We start from the raw sequence: 26,807 nt of genomic DNA on the forward strand, positions 1-26,807 counted from the left end.
AGTTTGCTCATTTTCCCATCTGATTCAGATTACCATTATTACTGTCTAATCAAAGGTATAGTGGATTTCAGATTTATAGGAGCTGTAGAGAATTGAGGACTCCCAGAGGAGGAGCAGGGAGAGAATGTGAGTTGGCAATGTAGTTGAAAAATCAAACACCCAAGAAAGAACCAAAGTCCCAAGGATGTCTAAGTTCCTGTGGCTGTTGGTTCTGAGCTAGAACATGACATGGCTGTTAAAGTAGGAGCGAGTCCCAGGATGGTATCCCAGCTGAACCCTCAAGGTGAACGATTGGCACTAGCACCCAGCTTAAGAAACCATCTAGACAACAGAAAGACCGGGGAGGATTCAGTGGTTTCTGCCCTGGAAACCTAAACTTTCAGGAATTACGGCTCTGTGTCCTGACATGCTGCACTGGCACTTTCCCTGTGAGCTCACTTTTGTCAGGCTCTTCAGAAAAGGAACAGACTTATGAGTGGTATTTTATAATTGGCTTGAGATATATTCCTTTCTCTCCCTTGACAGAGATTTCCTTCACTAAATCCCAAACCAAAGCTTTGATTACTTTAGAGTTTCCTTTTAAAAAGCTCAGGAGTTAGGGTTGCAGAATATGTGTCAGGAGAGCAGTCATTAACCCAGATGTGCAGTGTACCTCCTCCATTGCACTGGAGACCAGGAAGGGCTGTGAATGAATGAACTTGACTGTGTATAACTAAACCACCTTCCCTGGACCCACTTCCCTCCAGGAGGTGGAGCTGGAAAAGCTGTGAGGGTAGTCAGCACTTAACCCTGCCTGCTTGTGCTCTGTACCACCTCTTTATTTTGTGACATTTTCTCTTTATGTTCCTACCCCCCATGCCAAATTACTGTTATTGCCAAAAACAAAACAAAACAATAACAACAACAAAAAATAAAACCACCACCACCACCAACAATAGCAACAACAACAACAACAAAAACCTGAACACAGCCAACAAGTTCAAAGCACCCACTCTAGATCTGCTTTGAAATGTCGTCTTTCTCTGGTTACCTAATCTATTGTTGTAACTGCTGCCTAACTTAGTGTTTGGGAGACATTGTTTACAATATTTTTGTTTGTAATGTGCTTTTACTAGAGAAATCCTCTTTTTCTGTTCTCAAAGCTGTAAATTTTTGATTTCCAAACTTCTTCCTCTCACTGCCGCAGATAGTGGCCCTGGCACAGATTGTCTTTCCCTGGCCTCACAGTACCTGCACTACAACAGGCAGAAAAAGGAAACCCCCAGATAAGAGAATTTTCCCCATGAACGTGAGACCCTCAGCTGCAAGGTTTAGGAGTTCTTGTCCAAAGAGCCCCTTTTTATTGTGCATAGTAGATATCCCATAGTGTAGTATAAAGGCTGTGAGTGTCATAGGAAAGGAGTGAAGAGCTTTTCTCCTAGAGTTCCTCATCTGGGAACATTTGTGGTGCAGGCAACAGAGAAATGGAGTGGGAAAACCATGTTAGTAATCTGTCGTCTTTGGAAAATTTATCTTAAAATCTGCAAAGTCACAAGTGGCCTGCTCCCCATCCTAGACCCCCCTTGCATGATAACCATTTGGCTCTATAGATGGGATCTTGGATGGGCCATTAGGAAATGCACACATTTCCCACACCAGCTAGAAGAACAGCCACGTTGTGCAGAGAACTGCATTCAACGCTGGGTTCCTGCCTGATAGTGGGAAGTTAGGAAATCCTACCCCTTCACAAGGCCACTTCCCTCTAGACATTTCTGGAAAACCCTTTAGTAGGGCAGAGAGGATTCTGCAATCCTTACCACCCCAGCCCTATCCAATGAGTTGTATCAATGGTGATTTGTAAATATTTAGTAAATATTTATATAAATATATACACATATATATGTATATATACATTTATCTGTGTATAGGATTAATTTCATATATAATACATAATTATGTATATATATGGATAGATACTTATTTATGCACTGGACCTTAAATAATGCTGATGAAGATGTTTCTAAGCAGCTTGTGCACTGGAAACTGTGCTGCTCTGGATTTGGAGGGAGCAGAGCAGTCCCAGAACAGTACACCTATAGAGGAGAGGACTTTCAGGTCTGAGTATCTCCAAAAATGAGCAGTACACACTTCTAACTTCAGAAAATTGATTCTAGAACAAACCAAGAAAGCAGGGGTCTGTGGCTAGTGAGGAATCCCAGGGAAGCAGATACCCCTCTATCCCTTTGGTGTTTCAGTTTCTCTATTGGCTCCACTGGGTTTGTTATTTCAACTTTCTTCTGTGTTTCGGGATCTACTGTGTCTCTGGCAATTTTCTGCAGGACAGTGGAACATTCCTATGACCTCTGCAAAGGGACCCACGATGGCCTTGAAGGTCTGAACCATGAATTAAGGGGATCACTTTTTTCCTGAGCCATTCAGCTCGGGGGGCACGAGGGAGGGAAAGGCAGCAAGCTGGAGTCCCACAGCAGCGGTACAGAGAAGCCAGAGCAGGGGAGGATTAGCTGTGCCAAGGAACACGTCACCTGTCCACTCTGGCCTTCCCTGAAGCTTTTCTTTTTGCCCTTGTTTTTACCCTGTGCTGTTGTGAGTTTCTGGTGTGTTTCTTTGTGAGTTTTTATTTAATTGTGTAACATTGTTTTTGCTGTTACTGTGAAACCAAGGTGTTGTGCTTTTAAGTTTTTTTTTTTTTTTAACAAATGTTCCATTCTTATTTAAGAGAATAAATTCCAAACAATCTTCAGGTTTCTGAGTTTTTCTTTTCCTTCCCTTTTTCCTGACTGGAGGGTGGGAAGGGAGAAGCTCAGGCAGGTCTCGGGCGTGAGCCTGAAAGCTGAGCACTCTTGCTCCCGGGGTGGGGTCAGCAGAGAGTATGGAGGTGCAGTGGGGGACAGGCTATTTATCCCTACTGAGTAGATTCCTGTTAACAGAAGGGCCCCATTCAGGGGTTGGTATGGGGTGAGGTATTTTGCTTTGCAGCAGCCACACATAGAAAAGAACATCCACGTGTCCCACTTTCAGTCAGCTGGCATGAAGACCTGTGGACAAGGCAGGCCAAGGGCTAGAAGTTCCACACAGAGCCCATGTCTACCACCGGGCCTCAGAACCAGGTCCTCCTGTGTTTCTATGTGTAGCAGGCCATGAGGAGAGCTGGGGCCAGTTATATGGCTCCTGTGTCTTGAGGCTCTTATATGGATGCCTTTAAGTGCAGGGACCTTGCTTTTGGTGATATTGCAGGTTCTTGCTCTTCCTTCCTCGTCCAACATCTCTCCCATGCTGTCTGCTGGGACCAGGACACTGAGCTGGGGTAGCCAATTCTGTTTGGCCACTCTCAAGCGTGGAGGAATGAGCCAGTTTTAAGAAACAGATGGTCCCCTTCTCACCGCACTATTGCTGACCTCAGTGGTCATGCTGACCACAGTGGCACTGGCCAACCTTCAGTGCCAAATCGATCCAGAGAAGGGTACCTTGGTGGGTAGAGCCCTCAGCACCATGACTGCTCCTACTGGGCTCTAGGAAATTGGGTGCTGTAAAATTAGAAGGCCCTGCTGACCTCCGTCTACTCTGAAACAGCCCCCTGGGCAGAACTCTGAGGTGCTGGGCCACCCTTAGAGGGGAGCATCAGAATCCTAGGTTCTCCCTGGTGTTCTCGAGAGCTGTGAGGCCCCGTCAGGAAGGGTCTGCATCCCTGCATGTCTTACAACTGTGCCCTAACACTGTCAGCTGCTTCGTGTTAGTCATCAGAGCATTGTGGTATAGAAGTTATCCCAAGGGAGGTACCTTGGGAAGGTCTGAGAGACCTCTCTGCCCAGTCATGTCCTCCCTCTCTCCTGCCTAAGTGTGTGGTCTACAAAAGGCCGACAAAGAAGTGGGGTATAGGGATTCAATAAGTCGACTAAGAATCTATGATAGGGATGGGTACTTACATGTTTGTAGTTTTCAAAATTTTAAATTCTGGCTGCCGTTGCCTTCCCAGCTCCCTATGATAAAGGGCAGAGAGCTGTCCTTGTCTAGATCGATGCATGGCAACATATAACTGGAGGGTAACAACTGCCAGGATTCTGTGCTGCCATTGTGAAGACCCTAGAAAGTTCCCTTGGGAACTCAGTTTCTTTCTGAAACCTCTTGAAATCCATTCTTTATCTGCTTTCTCCTAATTTCCCCCGGCCATTTCCCTAATTAAGACACTCTCTGGGAGGGATGCTGTGGTGCAGGCATGGGAGAAGAACAGGCCATGACAATGGCCACTCTCTTTTCATGCAAAAAAAAAAAAAAAAAAAAATAGGGCAGGATGATGCTGTAAGACCCAGGACCCACAAATGTCCCCCCTGAGATAAAATAGAAGGAGATACTTAGGTGGGAACTCTCTTAGTATAACAGTCAGGCAGAGGTTTCAGGAAGCACCCGCCCTAATTCCAGGTCCTTCCACAAAGCTCTGAAACCTCAAGACTTCCAGAATCAGCCATTACCTTGCAGCTCATGTCCAGCCAAGCATCCTGCAAGTGCCAACAAGTCTCTTAGTCATAAAGAGTGAGGGGGAGGGAGTTGCATTGGCAGTCCCGCCTGAGTTAGGTCATGGGACTGCTGGGTTCCTCTCTCATCACCGCCCAGAATTTTCACATGTGTGTGTTGGCTACGGATGCCTCTTTCTTTACAATTGTTCCTTGTCTCTATGCCACTTAATCCTGGAGGGGAGAGGCTTCTGCGCAGAAACACCTTCCCTGGAAGGGAGGAGGGCCTTTAGGCAAATGTGACTCTGAATTGCTTCCGGGTTTCACCAGCCACGTGAACACCATCTCCCTTTTACTTCCTGCAGGCCAACTTTCACAACACCCTGCACAAGCAGTTATGAACATTTTCTAGATATTTCTGAGGGACTTTAATGGGTTTTCAAGGACAGTGAGCAGGAGATTGAGTCACTACTAACATCCAGACCCTGACTCCAGCCACCCAAACTCAAACTTGCTGTGTATGACCTTTTCCTCCTAACAATGAGTTGTGTGCACCTGCAGTCAGAAGGTTTCCCACAGATGTAGAAAACTCATGCCCCTGGTTGCTGTAAAAGGGGAGTTTTGGAATATCCTTAAGCAAAAAGGGAGTCCAGGGCTCCCGCTCTGCCTTGCCACAAACTTTCTTGGGGCCATGCTGGGATAATTTCTAGAAAAATCCAGACTTTGTTGGCCTCTTATGTTTTCTTCAATTCTGTTCCTTTCTGTCCTTAGCCAACTAGTGGTGATTGTACATTAATTGCATGACACTGTCCCAAGTGTGACTGTTAAGTGACTGGTGTTCCTTATTCCATGATTCTGTAAAATAACAGGATTGTTCCCATCTTATCATTATTATTTCATAGTGTAGCCTTGTTTCTTTTAAGTCCTTGCCTGGCATTGTTTTTTGTTTTTGTTTTGTAAGATTTATGTATTTGTTTATTTGAAAGGCAGAATGACAGAGAGAAAGAGGGAGAGACATTGAGAGAGACATCTTCTATCTACTGGTTCACTCTCCAACGTGACTGCAATGGCTGGGGCTGGGGTAGGCCAATGCCAGTAGCCAGGAACTCTATCTAACTCTGCCATATGGGGGGCAGCGGCCCAAGCACTTAAGCTATCTTTCACTGCTTTCCCAGGCACATTAGCAGGGAGCTGAATCAGACGCAGAACACTCAGTACTCAAAATGGCACCCTGATATAGGATGCGGACATCACAAGAAACAACACAACACCAGCCCTTGGCTCTGTTGTTCTTTAATAATTATTTTAAACTAATTAGTCCCTGACACCAGAAGTAGTCAAAGACCTTAAGCCTAGGGCCTCTTGCCTGCTTCTCTGAGATTCTAAAGCCTTCTGCTAGGTTTAGACATCCCACGTGTTTCAGTGTTACTATGCCTCAGCCAGTGCCTATTCCCCAGGAAAGGTGAACCCCCCCCCCCCCCCGCCTCAGGTGAGGGTCCTGAGTTCTTTTAGCACCAGAACCTACTTAATATAAAAGTAATGACTAAAGTCCAGCATTACCTGTCCAGGACATAAGGGCAGCAGAGCAACTCAGGGCCTTAAAGCATCTTGGTTTTCCTGAACCAACACCTGGCAAAACCATGGCTGTTTTACTGACAGAGGCCTAATGCAGAATGTTCTCATGTTCTTCAAGGTTAATGAACCCAGCAATGCTGCAGAAGTAAGTTCCAGAGAAAAAAAAATCCTCTGGGCATTTGGTAGCTGCTCAAAATCCAAACCTGAAAACCAACAAGTATTGCTGGGTAGACCCTCACTGGACTCTTAGGGACAAGTTTCTTTCTAAGAAGCTAAACCACACGGGCTTCATGGACTGAAAGAAATTGTTGTTGCTGATTATAGCAGCTTATTTATTCCTTGTTTCCCTGTTTCCTAGGACTAAGTCAGAATCTAGAGATTCCAGGTTAGAAAGAGAACAGCTATGAAATTTCTCTCTGGCCATTTTACCAACTAGAGACTAGCTAAATAGGTTGTTTTAAAACCTCCTAGAGTTTAGTCTGATGTGGATTACCCTGAACTAGCTACTTACTTTCCATGTACCTGGGTTTACCTTTCTTGGGGAATTGGCACTGAAAAAGGCACAGTAACTTTGGGATGTGTGTTGCAGGGAAGGTGGCTCCAGGAAAACTCAAAAGCTGACAGAAGCCTTTGAATCTCAGAGAGGCAAGCAGCACTGGGTGCCCAGGGCAGGGGGATCCACTTAGCCAGAGCCAAAGTGTTACTGGCTTTGCTGTGTTGTCAAGAGCCAGCAACAGTTCTCCATGCTGTTGAAAATACCGTACCAGGGGGCTGTCCTCAGATGCTACCAGGAGAGACCTCTTTGTGGAAGTATCGTCTTCAAGTCAAAACTGAGTGTGAAGTGTGAGGTGCACTGACTCCTATTGTCCCCCACCCCTACCCCCACAACATTTGTGATTCAGCCTGGTTTACCATAGTAGCCCATGTCATACCAGCTCACAGAGAGCAGCATCACAAATGCATTGTAATGGCAACAGCAGCAGCAAGGGTAGTTGTCATGCATCACTGAATACACACCAGGCTGCAGGTGGATACTGTGTGTGGTCCTCAAGTAATCTCCTAATGACCTGTGGCAGGGGTAGGGGGGTGGGGTGTGGTTTGCAAATGTGGAAACAGACACAGAAGTTAAGAAAACTTGCTAGTGGAGCACTAAGCCTGTGATTATAAAGTACGTTGAAAGTGAGTTATCACAGAAATGAAAGAAAGAAAAGGAGGAGGGGGGACAGAGGGAAGTATCATTATATTCTTAGAATTGCATCTATGAAGTACATGAAATCTGTTCTTTTTATATTAATAAAGAAAGAAAAAATTTGCCCTCTATCTGATTGACATAGAGTCAGGGTAGAGTCTGTACTGCCGGCATGAGAGTGTTGTGCACCTGCTGTGCTGTAAGGCTTCCCTCCTCATTCTCTATAGCCCCAACTCTATAGCACTTGGTGAGGGCAAAGAGTGCTATGTGGTTAGCTCCACATTTAAGGTTTTCTAAACCTACATGAATGCCCTGAGTGAGCAGTGAGTATGCATCTAATTATTCCTGGGAAATACATGGCTCCCAATTTATTTGGCAGTGATCCCAAGGAATGTACCTTTAGAAACATAGTAGTTTAAAAATTAAAGTATTTCATCACTGACATGTAAAGGGGGAAAAATGAAAAGAAACTGAGGAAGAGAATAAATAACCATCTGAATTAACTGTAAATAATAGGAAATAAACTCTATCTTAAATATCTCTGTATCAATCCTCTTTCTGGTCACTTAAAATAAAATCAAGCCTAGGCTGGCGCCGCGGCTCACTAGGCTAATCCTCCGCCTAGCGGCACCGGCACACCGGGTTCTAGTCCCGGTTGGGGCGCCGGATTCTGTCCCGGTTGCCCCTCTTCCAGGCCAGCCCTCTGCTGTGGCCAGGGAGTGCAGTGGAGGATGGCCCAGGTGCTTGGGCCCTGCACCCCATGGGAGACCAGAAAAAGCACCTGGCTCCTGGCTCCTGCCATCGGATCGGCGCGGTGCGCCGGCCGCAGCGCGCCGGCCGCGGCGGCCATTGGAGAGTGAACCAACAGCAAAGGAAGACCTTTCTCTCTGTCTCTCTCTCTCACTGTCCACTCTGCCTGTCAAAAAAATAAAATAAAAAAAAAATTAAATAAATAAAATAAAATAAAATCAAGCCTAGCATTATGTTGTTGTTAAGTGTGATCCTGAAACAGCCCCTTGCTCTTTCTCCAGGTGGAAATTTAACCTGCCAACCCCCTGGAGGACTGGGGAATGTGTTTGGGGGTGTTTATGATTCCCTGGGCCCTGCTTTAATGGCTTCTAACTTATACACTTGCTGGCTTTTCATCTTTTTTTCCTCTGCAATTTCATTTTATTACGCTTTCTTTGAAAGTCCTTAGTGATGGTTGAACTGATAGTTCTTACAGTTGCCACTCAATAGCCCTCATGGGAAACATCCTGCCCTGGCCTTCTGTGGGGTTTGAGTGTAAGGAAGAGAGATGATTTCAGACCTCTTTTTGAGCCAAAACACCTGTAATAGAATGATGTAGAAATTCATATCCATTCAACTTTATGCCACTTTGAACTCAGCTTACACTTAAAAGACTTAACTTTTAAGTCTTGGGCTGGACATGCATGCTATTCCAGATCATAGTTTTGCTTTTGCCTTGTTGGTGGTGCAGACACAGCAATGCCTTCAGGGAGTCTCCTAAACAGGTAGGGGCGGAGCCTTGCCCTAACCCCGAGAAGGTGTGCCATGGCAGAAAACCCGTCGACCGCATGGAGAGGCTGTTTATGGAAAATGGAGAAGAAGGAGAGTTGAGATACAAAGAGTTCTTTCTTTCTTTCTTTCTTTCTTTCTTTCTTTCTTTCTTTCTTTCTTTCTCTCTTTCTCTCTTTCTCTCTTTCTCTCTTTCTCTCTTTCTCTCTTTCTCTCTTTCTCTCTTTCTCTCTTTCTCTCTTTCTCTCTTTCTCTCTTTCTTTCCACTTTGTGCTCTCAAGCCAGTTTTCTTCTGGGTTCAGTGAGAGGAGAGGACCAACTGTGATGTCACAGGGCTGGTCCTTCTGTTGGCAGCCTTCCCATGGGAGAAAGGAAGGGGGAGAACATTTCATCAGAATCTTTTCTTGGTCTCTCTTTATTTCCTAGTTAAGCCTCCCATGTAAAGCAGACATGACCAGAGGGGCCAGGGGTTGCTGTAGATTGCCCTTGGGTGGCATTGTAGGAGTTGGGCATTGTCATCTTGTGTAATCAGAGCTGTGCCATGACGTGGTGAGGTAGTCCAAGTGTCTCCAGCAAACTCCACAGCACCTGTGCTCCATGAGTGGCATTGGAGCTAGTTCTTCACATGGAATCTGAATGTCTCCCTGGGCTTCCTCTCTGTAGACCAGCCTGCTACTGTCTGCCAAGCATGGCAGTTCTTGGTTGGTCCTTCCTTTATTGTACTCCCCTTCAAGATGTCTCACTTTGGCAACCAAGGCAAGAGTCCATGACCTTGCTACTTTCTTTTTCTTTTGTTAAGATTCATTTTATTTATTTATTTTTAAAGATTTATTTATTTGAAAGAGTGACAGAGAGACGAATCTTCCATCTTCTGGTTTACTCCCCAAATGACTGCAATAGCCAGAGCTAGGCCAGGCCAAAGCCAGGAGCCTAAAAATCCATGCTGATTTCCCACATGGGTAGCAGGAGCTCAAGTATTTGTGCCATCTTCCGTTACTTTCCCAGGCACATTAACAAGGAGCTGAATCAGAATTGGAGCAGCCAGAATTCAAACTGGAACTCCATTATGGGATGCCATCATCACAAGTGGTGGCTTAATCTGCTATGCCACAACTCTGGCACCTGCTGCTTTGCATTCTTAATGCACATAGACTGATCAAACCACAATCAGAATGTTTGGTAAGATATCAGAAACAATCTGGCATGAGGCTGATGCTGTGGCACAGCACTGGCATCCTTTATGGGTGCTGGTTTGAGTCCTGGCTTTCAATCCAGCTCCCTGTTAATGTGCCTGGGAAAGCAGTGGAAGATGGCATCCAAGTCCCTGGGCCCCTGCACCCACGTGGGAGACATAGAAGAATCTCCTGGCTCCTGGCTTCAGCCTGGCTAACCCTGGTCATTGTGACCATTTGGGAAGTAAACCAGCAGATGGAAGGTTTCTCTCTGTGTGTCTCTCCCTCTCTCTCTGTAACTCTGACTTTTAGATAAATAAAATAAATAAATCTTTTTAAAAAGTAAAATAGAAATAATCTGGTAGAATTTCTAAGGCAGTGTTCCTCAAGCTCAGCACTATTGACATTCTGGGCAGAAGAATTCTTTACTGTGGGGCCCTATCCTGTGCGTTATAGGATGTTTAGCAGTAGCCCTAGCTTCTTCCCATTAGAAGTCAGGAGCTGGCTGGCGCTGCGGCTCACTAGGCTAATCCTCCGCCTTGCGGCGCCGGCACACCGGGTTCTAGTCCCAGTCGGGGCGCCGGATTCTGTCCCGGTTGCCCCTCTTCCAGGCCAGCTCTCTGCTGTGACCAGGGAGTGCAGTGGAGGATGGCCCAAGTCCTTGGGCCCTGCACCCCATGGGAGACCAGGAGAAGTACCTGGCTCCTGCCATCGGATCAGCACGGTGCGCCGGGCCGCAGCGCGCCAGCCGCAGCTGCCATTGGAGGGTGAACCAACGGCAAAAGGAAGACCTTTCTCTCTGTCTCTCTCTCTCACTGTCCACTCTGCCTGTCAAAAAAAAAAAAAAAAAAAAAAAAAAAAAAGAAGTCAGGAGCAGCACTCCCATCCAGGTTGTGACAACCCCTAGTATCCCTAGACATTGCCAAATGAACCTTTGAGGGAAAATAAATGACCCCAGTTGAGAACCACTGATCTAAAGTTAACAGATGTGGCATTGACATGCAGTTAGCTTCAATTATGTTGTTCCCAGATCAGAAAAGAGCGTAAATGAGAATAATGGAAGTGACACAGAATGATATCACAGTCTTACAGCAGGAATCTCCAAACTGTACTGCCTACCCCTGTTAAAATTGTGAGCAGATAGTTCCCAGGATGCATGCTTACGTACTTGTGAGTACCTTGTACTAATTCTCTGGCTGCTCTACGAACATTATACAAAGCAGGGATGAAAAATAAGGAATGAATTTCTGTTCTTCTCCAGCCTCCAGTGACTGTTTCTGTTCTCACAGAAGGTGCTCATCCTTCTGTGGTCACCATGGCCTCAGAGGACTTAGCTGCATCTGAACTTGAAAACAGAAGGTGTTCATTGAGTCTTAGTTCTGCCTCCTTTCATAACAACCACTCTGTGCCTCAGTTTCCCCATCTATAAAATGAAAATAGAAGAAAAATGCTACCTTCTCTCTGCCTGATAACTTTGTTATAAAGAGCAAGTAAGCTAAAATACATGGAACTTCTTCAGTTAGAAGTATTGCAGGAATACCAAGTGTGGTTGCCACTGGGGATTCCAGAACCTGCTGGAACATTTGGAGTGAGAGAGTGGGTGAGTGTTGTCTCCCTTCCTTGTCTGTGCATCCTATGTTGTTTGGACTGGATGGCACGTTAGGATGTATCCCTAACCAGCAGAAATTTGGAGAAGCAGGGCAGTTAAGAAGGGTTTGACTCTAATCTCCAGCAGAATGGGCTAGGGGAGTTGACCTGCATTGCATGCTAGCTCTTTTAAAGCATTGTTAAATCTCTGCAAAAATGCATGGCCAAATTTAGCTTTGCTTTTTCTTCAGCCTACATGGATGTGATGTGAAGTCATCCATTCATTCCATGACATGGTGGGGGTTGGTTCTTCACTATCCTAACAAGAGCATAAACAGCCTTACTTAGAGTTTACATTAAACTGAATTTTTAACACCTAACTCAATCATCAGACGTCTGAGTAAGAGCTGATTTGCTTTCTCTTAGGCTGAGCTAGGGTTTATGCCTGGTCCTGGAGCCTATCTGAGTCAGAGCTGTTTTTTCCACAACCCTCGTCCCTCAGGTGCCTTGGTGTTACCCGTGACCCATTTGCAGGTGAGGGAGACTACTTTCCCTTAGGAATCAGTGCACAGATGGGAGCCTTGTGGGAGACCAGAGAACTGAAGTTCTCTAACTGCTGCTGGTTCTGCAGCATCACTCATCAGAAAGGGTCCTTCTGAGCCTGGGTCACCCCCCCCTCAGCCTATCAGCACCTCCCTCCCTACACACTTGAGATTATTTTCCAGATAAGTCTCAGGGACCTTCTAACACTTGAAGGCTTTGTGTCACTCTGGTGAACATGAACATCAGGTGGTAGTTGTGGGCATTGCTGGAGGCTATTTCAGTTTCCTTCCAAAAATATATCTTGAGGTAACAAAGGGAATGCTGTATATAAGATGCCTGAGGCAGGTGGCTGCTACACAGATGTCACCGCTTACTCTTCCAGTGCCTGTTTCATGACCCTCCTGTCATGGGAACTTGGAAACCTTCTGTGGACAGATAGTCCCTGCCCACAGAAGCCTTGGAAGGCACGTGGCAGAGGGTGATGTGTGAGGTGGGAGCCACCTTGCCAACACCACAGCATGGGAACTTCCTTTCAGTGTTTAGTGCCCTCCTAGGATGAGAAAACGTGAGTCCCTCAAGCAGCATCTGCACAAGCAGATGAACCATGGGGCAGAAGAGGAGAAAAGCCCAAGTTGTTGGTACCAGTGACCTTCCAACAAGCAAAGGAGGCATGTTCAAACCACAGGACCTTTTCTCTAGGCTTTAGCCTTGGTTGGGTTCTAAGCTCCCGAACATTAACACCCTTCTCCCATAATCCCAGTTAACGTCCAGTTTGACTCTGCTACTGAGGATGTCTACAAGGCAGGGAGTGACTCATTCTGATATTTTAGACTTATAAGTCAAGATGGCACTCTCATTGGATGGATTTGCCCTGCTTACTTTTCGGAGCCTCAGCAACAACTGCTTTGAGAACTTTAGCAAAAAGTGACAAGCAAGCAGTGAACTAACTTCCAGGCTGATTCTCGACTACGTTTTGTCTAGCTCAGCTCAAGTCAGTTGGGGTCCAGCTGCAGCTTTATACATAGCAAAAGGAAGCAGGGCATTGGACCCAGGGCCATGTCCTAAATAGAAAACTATCTCTGAGCCAGACAGTGGTTCTGTTTTAGAACAGCCACGCTTGCAAATGAGCTCATCCCCATGTCCCAGTATAGGAGGAATTGGGGAAGAGAGTGTAGAAACTGTCATTTCTAGCTGGAGCAGGAAAACCGTAAAACCAAGGCTAGAACTCCTGATATCCTTGCAATGGTTGGGGCTCGGTATGAGGAAGGGCTTCTGATTTCCACGGGGCATTTGTGTGTGTGTGTGAGGGTAATGATTCAGGCAGTGGCTAAGTCCCTTTGATACAGTTTATTGTGAGTTTGGGAGCTCAGTTTCATGCTGCCAGCCTGGTGACTCCACCATCAGGAGGTTTCACCACCTCTTAATACTCCCTCGCCTCCCCAGGCCTTGTCATTTACACGTGGCACATGGTTCAGGCCTGCCTTGGTGCATGCAGAGCAGGGGCAGGCAAGGCTCTGGGTGGACATGAAGGGAAGGCAACTAAAAGAACTTCTGCTAGTCTCTGTTAAAAGAAAAATCATAGCACAAATATCCAGCAATTTTTTTAAAGATTTATTTTTTATTTATTTGAATGACAGAGATATAGAGACAGAGAGAAAGACAGAGAGATCTTTCATCTGCTGGTTTACTGCTCCTAATGGCCAGGCAGAAGCCAGGAGCCAGGAGCTTCTCCCAGGTCTCCCACTTGTGTGGCAGGGGTTCAGGGACTTGGGCCATCTTCTGCTGCTTTCCCAGGCCCATTAGCAGGGAGCTGGATTGGAAGTAGAGCAGCTGGGACTCAAATCTGCGCCCTTATGGGATGCCAGCATTACAGGAAGCAGCTTAATGCATTATGCCACAACAACAGCCCCATGTCCAGCAATGTTTGAAGAAACTGAAATAAGAGGGAGCACTCTATAAAGAATCTCTGTCTTCCAAAATGGCAGGAGTGCTTCTGTCCTCAGATGGGCCAGGCATTTCAAATCCTAATGTTACTCCTCACTGGGACGTGGCCACTGTTTATCCACTCTGGGTCATTAGTGTCTCCTAGCACGTAGGTGACATCCATGCTCTATCAGAACATGGGCTTCCCCCAGGCAGAGCTCTTGTCGCTGGTTTGCCTGAGCACCTGGCACCATGCCTGACTGGGAGTAGCTGCTCAATAAGTATTTGTAGAATTGATGACTAATGGGTCCCTGCAGCCATCCTACCTAGAGACAGAGAAATAGGATAGAAATAAATCTCAGTTCATGGGACCTTTTCCATTGTCCTTGTCAGACTCAGATTTCATTCAGACTTTCCCAGGTTTATAAAGAAGGAAAAGGAATGGGAAGACAGCCCAGACATGACTTGTAGAGCAGAGAGAGGAAAAGTCCTCAATGGTCCTTAGAATCACCTTGTGTGGTGATGCCCTTCACGGTTGCCTAAAGCCCTAATGTCCTCAGCAGTTGTCCCCGCTTACTCCTGGGGCTTTGTTGCGACTGTGGGAAGGATGGGGAAGAAGAGCTGCCTGCTGGGGCCCCAGGAGGACAACTACAGTCAGACAGATACAAAATAAAGGCTTCTGGCAGCTCCTACTCATCAGCTGAGAGCAGGTTGTCCTGCTAGGAAAAATATTTCTTCCAGGATGATCTATGGGACTCATGCAAGCCGTGACTGTTCCAAAACAGAATCTCAGGGCAGGCCCAGAGCCTTTTTCCTATTTAGGATGCAGCCCAGATCCTGGGAACTGTTTCCTTTTGGTTTGTGTGAAGCTGTAACTGGCCTCCCTGTGACCTGAGCTTTGCCTGCCCTGAGTTAGTGAAGAGTCAGCCTTGGAAATTATTCCCAGTCTTTCATCCCACTTTTAGCTGGGCAGTCCCTGTGCAGTTGCTGTTGCATTATAGTGTGTGAAGTGGAGAGCAAGGTGAGTCTTGGCTGGTGAGCCTGGTCTGGCTGATTAAACAAGGAAAGTTAAAACATTCTTGAAAAAATGGAATAAATGATAACTTTATTTTGGTGCCCAAAATTTTTAGTCCATGTATAGTCTTTACATAATATGCATTTTATCGCTTCTCGGCCTTTTGGCTAAGATCAATTGTAGTATATAATATGCATTTTTTTTTTTTTTTGATAGGCAGAGCTAGACAGTGAGAGAGAGACAGAGAGAAAGGTCTTCCTTCATTGGTTCCCTCCCACCCCAAATGGCTGCTACGGCTGGCGCATTGCGCCCGGCGCACTGTGCCAATCCAAAGCCAGGAGCCAGGTGCTTCCTCCTGGTCTCCCATGCGGGTGCAGGGCCCAAGCACTTGGGCCATCCTCCACTGCTTTCCCGGGCCACAGCAGAGAGCTGGCCTGGAAGAGGAGCAACCGGGACAGAACTGATGCCCCAACCGGGACTAAAACCTGGGGTACCAGTGCCACAGACGGAGGATTAGCCTTGTGAGCCACGGCACCAGCCGTAATACGCGTTTTTCCTGAACCTTTTGCAGACCCATCTATGTATGGATTTAAATGTTTTTATGCACCAAAATAAACTTACCTTTTTAATTTCATTTTCCATGAGTTTTTGAAGTATGCTTGTATTTTAACTTTCCAAATCAGAATCTGGCAATTATTTTTATGCCTACTGCCCTACAGTGTCTCCCAGGATCTTCCATTACTTGATGAAGAATGGGGCAAAGGTGGGGGCTGGGCAGGTGGTGTGTTGATCACAGTGTTTTGAGTACTACCCTGACCTCCCGCACTGTTACTTCTTTTGCTACCTTGGTTTATCTTCCCCATTTGGCTCATCTGACAGACAGTCCCCTTGCTCAAGACAGAGAATCAAGGATGCTGGTTTCATTGATTTATTTACTTTTTTTTTTTTTTTTTCAAATTCCCATGGCATTTTAAGATTATAGACTATGAATGTCAGACATATTTAGGCAGTTTGTGAGTTGTGGGTCCTTGCCTAGTGTTCTCTGAGTGTCACCTTCCCTCTGGACATATTGACCCTCCCTGGATCCTCCCCAGGGAACTTCCTTGTTGCTGGAAGCCCCAGGCTGCGTAAGCCTATAGGACTGGAACAGTGGAGGTGACTCAGCCCCTTCCCACTTCAGTTTTAAGAAAATGTCAGGTGAGCCACCTCTTAAAGTTTGCACACCCTCAATCATCCTTTCTCTAGGGGACTGCAGTGTGAATGAGCTGAGGAGTTCTGAGTGTTTCTGGCTTCTTTTTTGCTGGTTGTAGCCAAGCCCAGAATGAAACCAACATTGCTCCTTCCCCAGGCCTCAGGCTCTGGGATTAGACTGCCAAGTTCTGCTACTTAAAGGCCCTTTAGATAGCAGAGCTGGCAGGAATATCCCCAAGAGAAACAACACGCATCAGCGGACAGAACGTCTGTTCTTCCAGATGCCGTGTTCTCTGCTCCAGGACACTGGTGAAGTTCTGTGTCCCTCATCTTAGAAATTATACTGGGGAGGTGATTACATTGAAAACTCCAAACTGGGAGGGCAGAATGGAACTCTTTATGGAAGACACACCCTCTCCACCTTGCAAATCTTGGAACAGCCTGGTTCCAAGGTGAATCATCCAGAATGATTGCTTTCATCCTCAGATTCAAATCTCGGCTCTACTGCTCTCTGATGCTGTGTGACCTTAGGCAGCTTTCTTAATGTCTCTGAACTCTGGTTACCTCATTTATAGAATGATAATACCAGCCTCACAGAACATTTTTCTAAGCCGTCAACTACATATTCCTCCAGAACACCTTCCTTGAGTCTTTGGGTGGATTCTTGACCCTTGTACTCACTCACATAGCACCACATGCCTCCATCAGTTTTAATGCTTCACATCAAAGTGATTCCTACGGGACTCTCTCTCCTGTGAATAGCCTGCAGCTTCTTAAGAGTAGATAGATTTAATCCACTTTGTTTCTGGAGGTTCTAGGAGAATTCCTGGTAAATAGTATGTGTTATCCACTAAAAGCAGACATCACTTCTTGAGTGTGTTTCTACATGAGTGTGTTTGTTCACTCTACCTTGAAATTGGTTGAGTTTGAATTGTTGAATGTTACTGGTTTGTTTTCCTTAAAGTGATAGTTCTTTTCCCATTTCTTTTTTATTGTTTTATTTATAGAAGGTGAATAAATTTCATGCATTTCATATATACAAATGTAAGAGCACAATGATCCTGTTTGTTTTTTCCAGCTAAAAGAAGTACTGGTTTTGGTTTTATTTGTTTGTTTTCAGAGACAGAGTGCCTATTTACTGCTTCATGCCACAAATGCCCACAGTGGCTAGGGCTTGGCCAGGCCAAATCCAGGAGCCAAGAACTCAGTCCACATCTCCCATGTGGGTTATGCGAATCCAGTTACTAGAGCCATCACTGCTGCCTCTGAGGGTTTACATTGGCAGGAAACAGGAAGCAGGAGCTAGAGCCAGGAATTAAACCCAGGCACATTGATATAAGATGCAGTTATCTTGCTGGCGCCGCAGCTCAACAGGCTAATCCTCCGCCTGTGGTGCCGGCACACCGGGTTCTAGTCCCGGTCGGGGCACCGGATTCTGTCCCAGTTGCCCCTCTTCCAGGCCAGCCCTCTGCTGTGGCCAGGGAGTGCAGTGGAGGATGGCCCAAGTGCTTGGGCCCTGCACCCGCATGGGAGACCAGGAGAAGCACCTGGCTCCTGCCTTCGGATCAGCACGGTGTGCCAGCCGCAGTGCGCTGGCCGCGGTGGCCATTGGAGGGTGAACCAACAGCAAAGGAAGACCTTTCTCTCTGTCTCTCTCACTGTCCACTCTGCCTGTCAAAAAAAAAAAAAAAAAATGCAGTTATCCTAACCAGCATCTTAACTGTTAGGTTAAAGGTCCACTAGAGAAGTTCAAGTTTTTGAGGCAGGCATTTGGCACAGCAGTTAAGATACTGTTTAGAAAATCCACACTCCATATCAGAGTGCCTGAGTTCCAGTCCTAGCTCTGCTGCCAATTCCAGATTCCTACTAATGTGTACCTTTGGAGGCTTCAGGTGATGGCCTAAGTATGTGGGTCCTTGCCACGCTCCTGGGAGACTTGGATAAAGTTCCAGACTTTTGGCTTTGGCCTAGCCCAGTTCCAGGTGTTGTGGGCATGTGGGGGGAGTAGACCAGCAGGTAGGAGAGTTCCTTCATTTTCTCTCTCTCTCTCTCTTTTTCTCTTTCAAATAAATGGGGGAAGAAAAGAAGTAGTACTGGTTTTTAGTCCATATTGGTGGAGTTCCAGAAAGCTCATGCTTGGGTCATTGCTGTATTTCTCCTTCTTATCTGCTTTCTGTTTAAGGGCAGTTGTCAAAAATGCAATTGGCAGGAAAGAATCAGATGATAGTGTAGTCAGGGACTCCTCGGCTTTTCACATCTTTATTTTGGGACACTGGGCTTTGATAAGGAGAGAGGACAAGACAGCAGATGGCAGGAAATAATGACCTAATGCAGCCTGGCCTGGGCAGATTTGGAGAACGTCAAGTTAAGCCCTACCAGCTTTGCCCTGTCTCCTTTTTGTCATTAGCTATAGTCTGCATATATTCTAGTCTTCCAGATGCCCTAGCTCAGCATTTTAGCTTACACTTTTGGAGCCTTGAGCTCAGTGTTGAACAACAGAGCAGAGATGTTTAAAATGACGCCTCTCAGGGTTCAAAGAGTAGAACAAATGGGCATGGGTACAAGGCCCAGGAAAACCCAAGGATTTGTATTCAGAGCCCATCATTACACAGGTACCTGAGTTTGTACAAAAACAATGACCCATGATCTGGCTTTTCAGTGACAATCCTGTAGTAAATTTGACAGATGCTATTTGGTAGAAGATCCCAGTAATTCATGCAATGGCACTGAGGTTTTGTCCTGTGACTACCTGGATTCATAAAGCTCTTTTTGTGCCATTATAAAGAGGCTGAAAACATTGTATGCAACAGAAGTGCTGAGCTCCAGAACATTTTCTGCGTGGCCTGTTATGCCACAAAAATTGCCACACCAATATTCTACTCCTTTCCTTAATCCAGCTTTCCCTAGTAGACCACCTGTCACCCCAGACTAGGTTGGTGTGATGTTGCATGCCAAAGCCCAATATTATCTCAGAACTTAGAATGCCACAGAAATCCATGACCTTCCTGGGCGGGATGCAGGGCTCTTTGTGCCCCGTTCATTCCCACTTGCTTTCTGCCTCTTTGCCACTTTCAAGTCTGCTCCCCCTGAAGATCTGGTAATAAATACCCAACTGCCATCATGTATTGCATTGCTGGGTCTTAGCCAATGCTGTTCTCTCACCTCTCTTTCTTTGTCAAATAACTACTGTTGACAGTTGAGAGCAAATGGACATGACATCCCTGTGCAAGAATACATACAAATTTGGAGATGAAAATACTACTAACCAACAGTATACATTTCACCCACATTTACTGAATACTGCTGGTATAGTAGGCCTAACTAGAAGAGGAAGGCTGAGATATGTATCGGGCCCAGAGCCAGCATGCTCATACCTCTGCATTTGTATATGTATGCAATTTCATTCAGCACTCAGACTAACCCTGGAAGGCAGACTCGGTCTTCCTTTAAAGACCAGGAAATAAGCTCTGAGCTGTTACACAGCTTTTCTGAGCTCTTTTAGCAAATTACTGGTATAGTCACATATCACAAAATGGCTATCTCCTTTGTAAGGAACATCTGAAAAACATAACATTAAGAAGGGGGTCAAGGGAACTGCCCTATATCAAAACAGAACACTATGGTTTTGATGTTAGTTGGGGTGTCCCCCAGAGGTCCATGTGTTAAGGGCTTGGTCCCCAAGGCCTTTTTCCTCCTAAAGATTTGCTTTTGTTTATTTGAAAAGCAGAGTGCCAGAGAGAGAGTGTGAATTCTTCCATCCACTGGTTTACTCTTTAAATGACTACAACAGCCAGGCTGGACCAGGCTGAAGCCAGGAGCCTAGAACTCCATCCTGATCTCTCATGTGGTTGACAGAGGTTGAAGTACTTGGGCCATCTTCCACTGCCCTCCAAAGCACATTGGCAGGAAGCTGGATGAGAAGTGGAGCAGCCAAGAGTTGAACTGGCATTCCATATGGAATGCAGATGTCACAAGTGACAGCTAACCTACTGAACTGCAGCTCCAGCTCTGGTCCACAAAGTCTTAGGTTAATAGCTCTAGGAGAGTGGAAAGTTGATCCAATTGTCATGTTGCCAGATGAGGTCTTTGAGAAGTAATGGGATTGGATTTGAGTGCTAGGATGAAGCTCCATATCGAATCATGGTGGCTTCATATGGAAAGATATAGGCTGTGCTCCCTCTTGCCAGGTGTTGCTCTGAGCCGCCTCAGGACTCTGTCAGCAAGAACATTCCCACCAGATGCCAAACCAATGAGGCCACTAATCTTTGTGAACCTCTAATAACACCATTAGCTGAAGTAAACCTCTTTCCTTCATCATTAGTATTTCATTGTAGTAACAAAAAGCTAAGAGACAAAAAAGACATAATACTCTTTTTTTTTTTTTTTTTTAAGATTATTTGGGGTCAGCATTGTGGTGCATTGGCTTAAGCCACCACCTGCAACACTGACATCCCGTTTGGGTACTGGTTGGAGTCCTGGTTTCTCCACTTCTGATCCAGCTCCCTGCTAATGGCCTGGGAAAAGCAGTGGAGGATGGCCCAAGTACTTGGGCCTCTGCCACCCACGTGGGAAACCCAAAAGAAGCTCCTAGCTCCTGGCTTCCACCTGGCCCAGCCCTCACCATTGCAGCCATTTTAGGGAGTGAACCAGTTGTTGGAAGATCTCTCTCTCTGTCTTTCCCTCCTTGTAATTCTTACTTTCAAATAAATCTTTAAAAAGGAAGAAGAAAAAGAAAGATCACCATCTTGTGACCCCAATACATGGACTCAGCAAAGATTGTGGATGAGTGCTCAGAGCACTGGGTCAAAGAGTGCTGGGGGCAGAGCAGCCCCTGGTTTCTAAGCATCACACTGAGGGTGGTTGTTCACAATGGGGAAGCTGTGCCTTTGCACTGGAGACATGAATGACACCACCCAAGCAGTCAGGCTTGACTCTGAGCTCCCCGAGCAGTGGTACCCTAGAAGGGTGCAGCATCACCCAGGTGGTATCTCTGTTCAACACAAAGTATTTGTCATAGACCCAACCATGAGAGACAGAGACATCCACAGTGTGAGTCCTGCAGGACAGCCAGCCTGGCCACCTCAGCAGAACCAGCCAACACAAGGCGCGGACCTTGACTGAACCTTGGGTTAGTGGGGTGGGAAAGGCTGCTTTAGAGATGCTTGGCTCCCGGGCAATGAGAAGAGCCCCTCAAGGACTATCCCAAGTCTCTTTCATGTTACTGGTTCGCTTCTCTTTTCTCGATCTGGCTGGGGTTCCGTTGAGAAAGCCAGTGCTATAGGAATGGATGTGGACAGGCTGATTTTTAATTCCTCCTGCTTATGCACTTCTGCCACAGCAGCATCCTTTCCTGGCCCCTGCCAAATCTGGGACTTTCTGACTTCCAGTCTGTGCCATGCTCTGACTCCATGGGAGGGCATCCACATTTTGCAAAGACTAGGGTGACTGCCTCAGATGCCTCCAGGTGCTCACCTTCAGCCCCTCCTCCCACCCTACACATCTCCCATCATCCTGTGGCTGGTGTTCCTTTTCTGTCATTCGTCATCAGAACTTGGCTTCTTTGCTCATCTTGCAGGTTCAAATGTGAATGGCCTGGAGGAGCCCAGCATTGCCAAGCGGCTGAGGGGCACTCCTGAGCGGATTGAGCTGGAGAACTACCGCCTGTCCGTGAGGCAGGCAGAGGAGTTGGAGGAGGTACCCGAGGAGACGCAGGCTGAGCACAACCTGAGCAGCGTGCTGGACAAGGGCACTGAAGAGGATGTGGCCAGCAGGTCAGCCTGTGCCCAGGGAACAGCCTCACCTTGGGAGGGCAGCACAGCAACTTTTAACAACATGGAGTCCAAGCCAGACTGTCTGGGTTTGACTCTTGGCTCTTCCACCCACAGCCATGCCCCATCTGAGAAATGGGAATAAGACTAATACCTTGCTCCCAGAACCCAAGTAGAGGTTAAGGAAGCTGGTGTGCACTCTGTTTAACACAGTGCATGGCATGTGTGAGCACACGTGGGTTATTCGGCATGCTGGTGGGCCAGGTACAAAGGACGTCCTGGCCATTCCCTCATTTGGTCGTCCTCACAGGAACCTGCAGAGTAGACAGGACAGGAGCATTTATTTATCCTCTTATAGGTAAGGACACTGATGGTGACTAAGACTCAAGCCAAGATTCCCTGAGGTTTCCTGTGTGCAAGGCCAGGATTCTTCCTGTTTTCCCTGCTGTCCCAGGACTCTTTCTCCCCTATTCCAGTTAGGGCCCCATGTCTTCATCTTGTTATCCAGAAAGGATCATACCCATGGGACTTAATTCACAGACTCAGTAAGTATTTGTTGAATACTTGCCATGTCTCAAGCACTCTGTTAATCTCTGAAAAGGTAACAGGAAAAAAAAATAAGTCACAGGTTCTGCCCTCAAGTTGTTTACAAATCCTCTGGCAAGATGAGATGGCATGTGGGGGAGAGCAGTAGATTTAAGCAATGACTGCTTGGGAGGTCCCAGGAAGGTCCCTGAATTGGAAGCACTTCAGCCCCTGGTGGACTGCAGTCCTGGAGAGGCCAACTCACTTCTCCAGGCTTCTGTTTCTCCCCGTGGTAAAGACAGGGGCAGAAAACTTGTTTCTGAGCCACTGCACTCAGCAGCAAGTGGTTTTACACCTGGCCAACCCCAGTGTTAAATTATGTTTAACCAACCTGGGAGCCATGCATGCTCCAACCCACCCCCAACACTCTCCCAGGCTTGCTGTTGCTGCTGGCTTGTATTCCAGGGCCTCCAGTATCAGCAGAGATGGCCTTGGCCACGTCCAGCAGCAGGGTGCAGAGAGTGCACAGGAGAAATCCACACAGGTGGGGCTGCAGGTGGAAGCTCCTGCTGCAGCCCCTGACCGGGGAGCTTTGTGCTGACATGTAAGAGCGTTTGAATCCTGTACTGGGCACATACATCCGATGTGATGAAGGGAGTGAGTAGGGGATAAAGAAAGCAGGGCTTTTTTTTTTTTTTTTTAAAGATCCAAGAATGTGTATGCTGGGCAGAGCTACTTCCAGCTGCATTCCACCCCTTCAGCCCTGGCATTGGGCATGCCCTGTACAAAGCTGCCACCTCTAGAGCTGGCCCCACAGTGGCTCCCCTCTCGTTCCAGGAGCAGCTTCCTCCTGGCACCTGCAGTTCTGTCATTGTCACATACCTCTGCCAGTCTGTCCCGAACACCCGTGGAGCCCCACCCACCCTGCTGCACTCCAGAGAAGGAGGCCACATGCTCTTGGCTTGACCCCCACAGTTGGGGTGGGATATGCTGTCAGGGCGCATTGTAAATCCTTGGGCAGAGCCAATAACTTGACTTTGGGGTAAGTGTGGGTCAGTACGACTTCACTGCTCTAAGAGATTTTCCTCACCACAATTTACGCAGTGTGAAAGGCAAGGGGCAGCAGATGCATAGAAGGCTGGAATCACAGTACTTATAGTACAGTGTAATAGCAAGGGCAGCATGGAACAGATCAGTCATCATCTATGCAGTGCAGGAGACACACGTCTTACTTAAATTTGAAAAAGAAGAACACCTTTAGATGCTATGCAGAGTGAAAAATGGCCTCTTAAAAGTGAAAAGCCCAGAGGAAATAGCTGCAGATTTGGTCTTAGTTTCCCCAAGGAAAATATAAGCTGCAAGAGCTGTATCATGTATTTTTTTCCAACTTCCCTGCAGCACAAAGCACAGAGTTTGGTGCATTTTCTGCCTTCGGTTCTTCCTTGATAAGATGTTACACTTGAAGATGAAAAATAATATAGCAGTTCTTTTCTTTTTAAAGATTTATGTATTTATTTGAAAGGCAGAGTTAGAGAGAGAGAGAGATATCTTCCATCTGCTGTTTCACTCCCTAAACGGCTGTAATGGCTAGAACTGGGCCAGGCTGAAGTGAGGAGCGTTGAACTTCTGCTAGGTCTCCCATGTGGATGGCAGGGGCCTAAGCACTTGGACCATCTTCTGTTGCTTTCCCAGGCACATTAGCAGGGAACTGGATTGGAAGTAAAGCAGCCAGGACTCAAACTAGCACTCATATGGAATGCCAGTATTGCAAGTGGCTTAACCCATTGTGCCCCAACGCCAGCCCCTCAAAATAGCTTTAAGAAATCGGCCGGTGCCGCGGCTCACTAGGCTAATCCTCCGCCTAGCGGCGCCGGCACACCGGGTTCTAGTCCCAGTCGGGGCGGCGGATTCTGTCCCGGTTGCCCCTCTTCCAGGCCAGCCCTCTGCTGTGGCCAGGGAGTGCAGTGGAGGATGGCCCAGGTGCTTGGGCCCTGTACCCCATGGGAGACCAGGAGAAGCACCTGGCTCCTGGCTCCTGCCATCGGATCAGCGCGGTGCGCCGGCCGCAGCGCGCTGTCCGCGGCGGCCGTTGGAGGGTGAACCAACGGCAAAGGAAGACCTTTCTCTCTGTCTCTCTCTCTCACTGTCCACTCTGCCTGTCAAAAAAAAAAAAAAAAAAAAAATCACCTGGTCCAACCACACTTTCTGGGAGTCTAGAGAACTCTCAACTCAGGTATCTGCTGCAGGAGGCCACATAATGTGCTGTTTTAGAGCATGGTTTTGGTGGGGCCAGTGTTGTGGTATAGCAGTGCCAGCATATGGGTGCCAGTTCATGTCCCTGCTGCGCCAGTCCTGATTCAGCTTCTGCTTATGGCCTGGGAAAAGAAACAGAGGATGGACCAAGTACTTAGGCTCCTGCTACCTACTTGGGAGACCCAGATGATGTTCCTGGCTCCCGGTTCCTGGCTACTGGTTTTGGCCTGGTGCAGCCTTGGCTGTTGCAGCCTTTTGTGGAGTGAAACAGCAGATGAAAATTTTTTATCTCTCTCTTTCTCACTCTCCCTTTCTTTCTGTAACTCTTTCAAAATAAATAAATAAATCTTAAAAAACAAAAACAGAAAAAAACCTGGCTTTGGGGCCTAACAGATCTGGGCTGGAAGCCCTACTCTGGCAGCTATTAGCTGCAGGAAGGTTACCCAACCTGTGGTTGCCCAAGTGCCTCCATTTCCTCATCTGTAAAGGATACTGCACCTCAGAGATTTGCTGTGGGGATTAAATCTAAGACAGCAACAACCAGTGAGTGCTAATTCAGTGCCAGCAGTTACTATTGCTACTATATTACCTGTAGTTGTAAGCACCGTGCAGGAGGTGGGCCAGGCCCATGAATTCTCCCACTCGTTTCCTTGAACAAATGGGTTGAGGGCCAGAAATTGGTCTTGGTCCACGCTGGCCCCGTCCTGGGGCATTATAACCAAGCTTGGCTGAGCTGATTCAGTCGATCTGGAGTTAAAGCTGAGATTTTTGTTTTTAAACAGCTCCCAGGTGATGCTGTAGACCAGAGAGAGACCACGCTTTGAGAATCAGCACTCTTAGTTTTCCAGATTTCCTTGGTGACAAAACACCGCCTGGCATATGTGGTGAAAAGTAATTCCTGAGCCCTGCCCTGGGGAATCTATTGGGGTGTCTATTTGTGATACACATCCCACACGATTCTTACCATCAAATTCCTGGTGTGGGTCCTTGCAGGCAAGGATGGCCTGCCCTCCTGAGGGGAACTTAACAGTAGAGTGTTTATTTTCTGTGGAGAGGCCGAGTGGCCAAGACAAGAGAGACTCACCTTAGGATGTCAGTGTCATTTTTCTCTGACTGGCCAGAAGAATTTGCCCTGAGCAGTGAAGGGACTGTGTACAGCCTACGTAGTTGGCTTCAGTCACTGAGGCCTGGAGCGAACAAATGTGCTTTCCAGACAGGACTCCCCACAAGTTGAAGGCAGGCCAGCCCCAGTGGGCTTTACCTTCCATGAGAATAACTGTGGGGAAATGCCACTTCTTCAAGGCTAACCATGCCTGTTCCTGTAGCCTCCTTCCCCACCCCCGTTCCAGCACAGGCAGCAACATGAGCCATTGCTGAGCAGGATGCTGCTTTTAGCATGGATTGGGTTTCACCGGGTAAAGATTCATGGATGACGTACACCTTTCAGCCATCTGCTTAGTGGTAGCATATTTACGGTTGCATGGAGGGGCCTTGGGGACAGGAAAGATGGAAGAGCAGTCTCTCTTCTTGAACCTGATTCCTGTTTCCCTTTGGAAACCAGGAAGTGCATTCCCCACAGCACCCTGCCTGCCTGAATCCCTGGTCTCCACTTGCTGAGGTCTCACCCAGGCAGCCATGAGTGTGATCATGACTTTCTTCCTGGGATGGCTACCCTGGCAGTTGCTGGTGGGCAGAGAGCCACAAGAGGGCCCAGCAGGTGTGATGTGCACACTGCTAGGAATCCTGACCTCACCTCACATAAGTGGTCTGATATTCTTAAGCTTCCGTGAAAGGCATAGTAGCTATGCCCTGGAGTGGTGTGTAGTTAAGTGAGCCAGTCTGGGGGAAGTGCCTCGCACTCCGTGGCACTGTGGCAGGGCTCAGTCAGCCTTTGCTGTCACTATTGTGGTGCTGTCCTCCGGTCTGCCCCTCCCAATACAGCGGAACCTCATTGAAGTAGAGCAACTCTGCCTCTTTGTAATGTAAGCCACGTGCCTGTGGGTTTTGTTCCCTCTGCCCTGGCCCTGTCAGTGCCTCAATAAAAAGACACAGGAGGGAAAATTCAGGGACAGTGCTTTGAACTGATGGGTCAGGGATGAA

The 26,807-nt window shown here is 47.1% G+C and overlaps 1 protein-coding gene and 1 non-coding gene across 47 annotated transcripts in view; both read left to right on the plus strand.

Moving 5' to 3' along the window:
• The window catches only part of MICAL3 (microtubule associated monooxygenase, calponin and LIM domain containing 3), a 232,899-nt gene that overhangs the window by 161,392 nt on the left and 44,700 nt on the right, over positions 1-26,807 (plus strand). For all 46 annotated transcript variants that reach the window (XM_008250134.4, XM_089304311.1, XM_089304321.1 and 43 more), the window contains one exon: positions 21,737-21,932. In XM_008250134.4, the coding sequence (XP_008248356.1) occupies positions 21,737-21,932 (196 nt within the window). The remainder of the gene's footprint in view (positions 1-21,736; positions 21,933-26,807) is intronic.
• LOC127488325 (U2 spliceosomal RNA) lies at positions 15,118-15,303 on the plus strand. Its single transcript, XR_007915999.3, has one exon. It is a non-coding gene; the product is annotated as a U2 spliceosomal RNA (small nuclear RNA).

The sequence above is a fragment of the Oryctolagus cuniculus genome, chromosome 9 (genome assembly GCF_051225735.1).
Source record: "Oryctolagus cuniculus isolate XC-2025 breed Fujian yellow rabbit chromosome 9, ASM5122573v1, whole genome shotgun sequence".
NCBI classification, from domain to species: Eukaryota; Metazoa; Chordata; class Mammalia; order Lagomorpha; family Leporidae; genus Oryctolagus; species Oryctolagus cuniculus.